This window comes from Hypomesus transpacificus, chromosome 2 (genome assembly GCF_021917145.1).
Source record: "Hypomesus transpacificus isolate Combined female chromosome 2, fHypTra1, whole genome shotgun sequence".
In the NCBI taxonomy this organism is placed as follows: domain Eukaryota; kingdom Metazoa; phylum Chordata; class Actinopteri; order Osmeriformes; family Osmeridae; genus Hypomesus; species Hypomesus transpacificus.
Genome location: NC_061061.1, coordinates 9,443,384 through 9,449,857, shown reverse-complemented (window position 1 = coordinate 9,449,857; position 6,474 = coordinate 9,443,384). Strand labels below are relative to the sequence as shown.

Below are 6,474 nucleotides of genomic sequence, written 5' to 3'. Positions count from 1 at the left end.
GAACATCTCAGCCATCCATCTGATAAACTGCATCTCAACTGCATCTCCTCCCCCCCCCTTTCCTCTCACCTTTTTTGTACCAATCTCAAGATATACAGTTTATGTACAATGTATAGGTAATGGAAATATAGCTACCATGTAATATATATAATCACATATATATATATACATATTTAATCAGTGTTCAAAAGGCTCAGTCCTATTTCACAGAACACAAAATGTATGCATACATTCAATCTCAGTAATGCAGACAAACTAAACAAGACACTTGGCTGATTCTGTTGATGTTTTCGGAGGTTCTCGGTCTCAAGCCACTCTGGCACACAACACACATGTTAATATGGAATCCAAAAAGCCAAGAACAGAATTTAAAACATGGAAAGAGAAAAACTAAAATCAAAACAGACAAATTAAACTAAAGCACATGTGACTGTAAAAGACTACAGGAATATGACATTCTAGTATTTGACATTGTTCTTACTATTGTGACTGGACAGTCTGTGAGAATTGCCTCATTGACTGGGTCTAAACTGGGAAAAACACTTGCAGCCACCAAGAGTTCTTGTTTGAACTCATTCCCACTGGCCCACTAATAGGAGGTCTTCCTTTGTAGCCAGAGGTGTGTCTGCAGACCCCCAGCCCCTGACGGCAACCTAGCTACAATGTAAACACACTCACAGATAACACAAAGTTTGACCCACTCATTCAAACAAAGCGGGCTATTCATGGTACAGTGGACAATCTTCAGAGTTTGCAGTTGCTTCAGTACTGAGGAGCACACAGCAAGTTCACACAAAGTTGAAACAGAGAAGCCGTACTGACTAACTAGGCAGATAATGACAAGATGCAGGCAAATGTCATGGTGCTAGTTGAGTTAAGTCACTAGGCCCAATGATTAGTCCTCTATACCTGGGTATTAAATGGCTTGTTATTTGGGACCAAGTATTTGTGAGTGTGAGAGAGGTTCCAAAGTCACCATTCAGGAGAGAACGGAAACAGGTGTCTCTTTACTGATGCATGCATGACTGAGAGATTGTTAAATAATCCCTCTTCTAACTTCAGTAATAAAGTGAAATGGCGTAATTAGTGGGTGGGGAGACTATGCAATTGACTTACTGTGCAGCTACACAAAATACTAAGAATTACATGATTTCCTGTGGAAATTTTGAATTTCTCCCATTCATACACAAAATGTGATGCTTCGTGTCCCAAGAACTCCACTAAGACTTCCACAAAGTGGACAGATAGTTTTCACTCAAAAATTATCTTCACTTCAGGTCAGAAAAAAGTGTCTCACATGGTAAAGATTTTTCTTTTCATATTCATTTCCCATTATTAACAGGTTTGAGTACAAATTTAACTCTCTAAACTGGTATTGCACATTCCATTCTGTGTTACTTATATGACTTCCAAGGGACCATATGGCTGGGCTCAGTGAACTATAGATAAACTCTGAAGACGCTCCTTGATTAATTTATTCATCATTTCTACAGTATTTGGAGGAATAATGGATGCAGCACTGCAGCAGTTCATCCACTGGGCAGGTCTGGTCCTCCGTCTACTGGGCAGGACGAGTTCTCCACAAACAGACACACAGAGATTGTAGAAACTTGTAGAGGCTGTGAACACATATACACACACACACACACACAGATAGATGTAAGACATACACGCACAGAAAACATACATACTGAGACTCAAAGGAACAAAAATGTCATTGTAGACCCAGGGAGAACAACTCCATAAATAAACATGTATATACATAAATATAAAAATATAAAAACGTTTTAATTCAATTCAAAACTCCCTATTATGATGAACTCTATGTGTTTCACTGTGGTGTCTCCTCACTTGGTATCATGTGGATGCATATGTAGATTCATACATTCACTCATTCAACCTCAACTGGAACGTTTGATGTTGTACTAGTCAAATATAAAGTCATTAAACCACAACATTTAAGTTACGGTTGAGAAGACTACTAGGAAGGAATCAAACACACACACATGCACACACATACGTCCTGGCATCATTACCTCTTACACACATTCCAAAAAATACATAATCTCCGTCATTCCATCTTGATTGATGGTGTACAAAATGAGTTGATTCTTAGGCAGCAGCCAGCCGTTCATTCACTGCACTGCAAAGACAGACAGATGATGTGCCAAGTATCATGTGGACTGTCATCCCATCTGGTTTCTCTCATCCTGCAGGGCTGGTGAAGTGGGTGGGGGTGGGAGCTGGGGCGTCATAGTGGGGGAGGAGAAGTACCACCAAACCTGATTACAGTGTCTGGACCCAGAACGCTTGATGGGGTGGAGAGGGAGGGCAGGTAGGTTACACCTGGTGCACTTCACAGACATGCCATGCTCCACTCTTTGGTTCCCATGTTTCACATTCATAAGCCCTTGAGGCAAGTTAAGAGGTGTCTTCACCTTTCCCCCCTTTAGCCGATAAAATCAATAACTTCAGTATTGTCGTTAGAGCTTCCAGCTTGCTTTTACCAATTAGTAATGGCACGATTAGCCCAAGGTTATTTGTTTAAGAAAACATTTCTGGGTTGATGAGAGACTTTGATTTTAAACAGCAATAGGCATTTTTGTTACCTCTGTTTACTGCTATAACAGATGGTTTATCTGCACAGTTTTTACATTGTGGTAATTCACGTGCTAAATTTCTAAACATCCTCGGTGTCAGAGCGCCAAGCGCATCAGAGTGACCCGCGCACCTGCCACGCAATACCTTACTAGAAAGAAAGAGAGCATCAACTTCAGAGGTGCCTGGCTCGTATCGGACTCATGTTAGTAAAAAGAACAAAAGACAATTGAAGTATTCTTGTTCGCGAATGGATTCAGATATATATGTGACAAGTTGTGACGAGGGGAAACAAAAGTGCCTAAGGCTGTGGAATTAAACCCTCAGTCTGCGCCGTCCTGCACTGCAGCAATTGGTTGCATTTTTTTTTTTATTCTGCTCGTCCCCGGGATGAAATGAGGTGAAGTAGAGGGTTGGAATAGCTTGAGGGATGGGTGAATAACGACGAAAGAAACACCCACCAAAACATCTACTATAGACTGACGGAATTCGAACCGGAGAGGGACAGTCGGAGAGCCCGTAGAGGTAGTCACACTCTGGGGTAGTGAGAGACAGCTATACGCCGCGGGTAAAAGCACGAACATTGGATTGATGACTTGTGAGGTATGGGTGATGATTGCCTTTTCATTCGTTTATTTATTGATTGATGCATTCATTCTATGTGACATGTTTAAGAATAGGTGTGAGCAAGTGACTGAACGAATGAATAATAGTTCTCTAGGACATCTGTAGCATACCACACAATTGCCCTCAAATTGGCCTCAAATTATGAGTGGAGACCCAGTTCGCCATTAACTTTTAGTTGTCGATTTTTAAAATTCCAATAAAAAATATAGGCTCATGGCATTTAGGTCATATCATCTGATAACATATCCTAAATTCAGTTTCTGTCTCTGAATGGACATTTGAGGACTGAAGGTGTGTCCGATGATAACATGTATGTGTGTTTTTTTTCGGCATTGATAAAAGTCTACATTTAAGTTTTGGCAGAAACTTTTGGTGTGATATCTTGAAACTATATGGCGAGGTGCTATGTGGTTGGCAGGAATGACAATGATGAAACAAAGTAACTGTACTATTTACATTTTTGTAGCAAGGACTTTCGTTTTATGAGCGTTGACGTTATTAAATAAAGTTTAAATAACTCACATGACTCAGCGTTAAGCCACAAAATGATTTCAAAAACCTAATTTAAATAAAGAATTGGACTATAACATGCATTTAACCAACTTCAGCAATGTGTCGATGTAGAAACAGTTCTGATAACTTATTTATCAATTAAGTGATAAAACGTAGTGGAAAAGATTACTAAATGAAGGAAGGGAGGGGCAATGAAAGGAAGAAAAGGAGAAAGGAAGGAAGAACAGAAGGAAAGAAAAGAAAGAGGAAGGAAAGAATCCAATGCATGAACGCTTTGTGAAGTATTCCCGTCTGAAAAAGTATATCTAGTGAGCGCCATCTTCATTATTGCCCTAAGTCACAATGTCAGCACAGCCCTGAAGAGGAATGGCAGTCCATCTGCTGTTTCAACCAGTCTGTTTATTCTCCCTCTAATGATGAGTGGCAGTCTGAAAGGAGAACTGCTTGGGCTCATTGTCAACGATGGCACTCAGGAAATCTTCTCTGGAGCCTGTCCATCAAAAGTTAACAACATCCTCCACTGTGTTCGTAGATATATTGGGTGGGTGGTGTTGTGGTGGTGGTGGGGGTGCTCTCCTCCTCCAGCCCCACTCAGAGGGTGATGGAGTGGGGAGATGTTGCCCTAAAGTATGGGTCCAGTCCTAGTTCAGATGAGCTTGTCTCCTGTAGTGGTGAGAAGTAATAGCAGTAGAACTAATGACTGATTCTGGATCTGTGGCTCAAGGCAACAAAACCTCATTGAATCTACAGCACTCTGTTGCAATGTCCACTGGTGAACTCTCTGATCTCGTTATCTATCAACCTTTTTATCTCCCTCTATCTCATTACATCCCCCTGCCCCTCAAACTCTGGAAAGGGGTATAATTATCTCTTTCTGTTCTCTAGGTATAAAAGGATCAGTACAGTATCAGTGCAACGAGGGTGCTGGTTCTCAGATAGTTGAAGATGTGGGCTCCGCTGCTTCTCCTGGCTCTCTCTTCTCACCTCCCTGCCCCTGCCCTGGGTCAAGGTATGTCCCAGCTTCAGCCTGAATCCCTGAAGTGGCTTCTGCTTCCTCTCTATCTTCTACTTTTGACGTCTAGGTTTGGTCCACCAACATCTCGTCTTCATGTCAAAACACTGCTTCACCCCACTGGCTTGTCTCTGTTTTGCTGCCGGCAGTGCTTCGGCGAGGCTTAATGTTCATTTCTAATACTTATGCTATGTATTGTTATGCTTGCTTATGTTCAAGCGTAAGAATAACAAACAGCTTGAGTAAACAGGATATTACAGAATTGTATCTGATGACTGTTGTGATCAGACTGTGTATAATATCCATCAGCTTGATCTCCTCAAGGTGATTGTTCTCACTGTGGTGCTATCTGTCTTAGGCCGCTTGCTATTTGTCCTGGCCTTGGTCTTGCAACACTGAGAATAGGAAGTGGTAAACTATCCATACTGAGATAATATCTGAATGGCAATATGTGACTGGTCAAGGACTCCAGGGAGATTGAAACATTGAATTTCCCATGAGTGTGCGTGTGTTGTGTGCTCACATTCCTTCTTGGCCTTGGAGTGAGAGAACCTATAGATGGTCATGAACTATTTAAAGAAATAATGAAAAGAAAAACAAATCATATCAATCCCACAATCCCACACCAAATGAACAATATCAGCACAATCTAGACTGACTATGTGTTCCGTCAATCATCTCTGGGCTTTGTGTGAAAAAAAAACAGTTTGCCGAGCTGTAGGGATCTTGGAGGGATTTGTTCTGATGATCCCATTTGAATATCAAGTAGGTCGCAAAGCGTAAAATAATGATTTTATTTCAACGATCACCATTTACGTTTTCCTCATCTCATGAATATAGTATTCCACGGTGTGTCTCCACTCAGTTTGCTTATCGTCTACTCTGATAATCCATCTTAATCCTCCTTTTCTGCTGTGTGGTGTTGTTAGGCATCTTGACTCTGCTGATTATGACAGCATCGTTAAGTGTAATGATTCACTATTGATTGTCTGTCTGGGCAGGTCAAGGCCGTGCTCTACCGCACAGCATCACATTAGGTCTCAGATTGGCTCATTTAAAAGCAGTGGAATTTTTTGTTTGTGTGTGTGAAATTGTATGTGTACGTGTGCGTTTCCATGTAGATTGCTGAATTAATGTGGGCAATGGGTCGACTGATTAGTAATTAGCAGTTTTGACAAAGACACACAAAAAAGCGTCCTCACAGCAAATGTAGGGAATATCTAAACATGTCTGTGTATAATTAAAGCACACAAGCCGGATTCTTAAAAATCCTGCCTGCGTTTAAATGAAGGAAATCATTAAATAAAAACGACATTTTCCAGAGTCCTTAAGACTGGAAAATTTGATTGAACAGCTCAGAGTAAACCTGTCAAACTCTACTGCACAGCGTACATGGGGATCAAGCTGAGGCCTACATTTTCATATGCTCTCTGTATGGATTTTCATGTTGCTGAAAAGATAAACGTTCCAAGGCGATGAGGCCTTCAGCCAGGTAGACAAGCGGAAGAGCGCTGATAAAAGACTTATAAAAGGAATGTGAACCATGTGGATTTGGGTGACGTCTTATCTGCCAACACTGAGGCAGGAGTGTCCTCACACAGCACACAGATAAACCACATCAAAGACTGGTACAGAGTCGTGGAGCACTGCTCTAATGAATAGACAGCGCACGCGTGCACACACACACACCCACGCATACAACCTCGCTTTTCAACCTGTCTCCA

General features: G+C 41.4%; 1 protein-coding gene across 2 annotated transcripts in view; it reads left to right on the top strand.

Moving 5' to 3' along the window:
- Positions 1–2,955: 2,955 nt before the first annotated feature.
- Positions 2,956–6,474, top strand: part of col14a1a (collagen, type XIV, alpha 1a) — a 65,869-nt gene continuing 62,350 nt past the window's right edge. For both annotated transcript variants that reach the window (XM_047032862.1, XM_047032868.1), the window contains exons 1-2: positions 2,956–3,201; positions 4,624–4,747. In XM_047032862.1, coding sequence (XP_046888818.1) covers positions 4,684–4,747 — 64 coding nt within the window. In that variant the 5' untranslated portion in view covers positions 2,956–3,201; positions 4,624–4,683. The remainder of the gene's footprint in view (positions 3,202–4,623; positions 4,748–6,474) is intronic.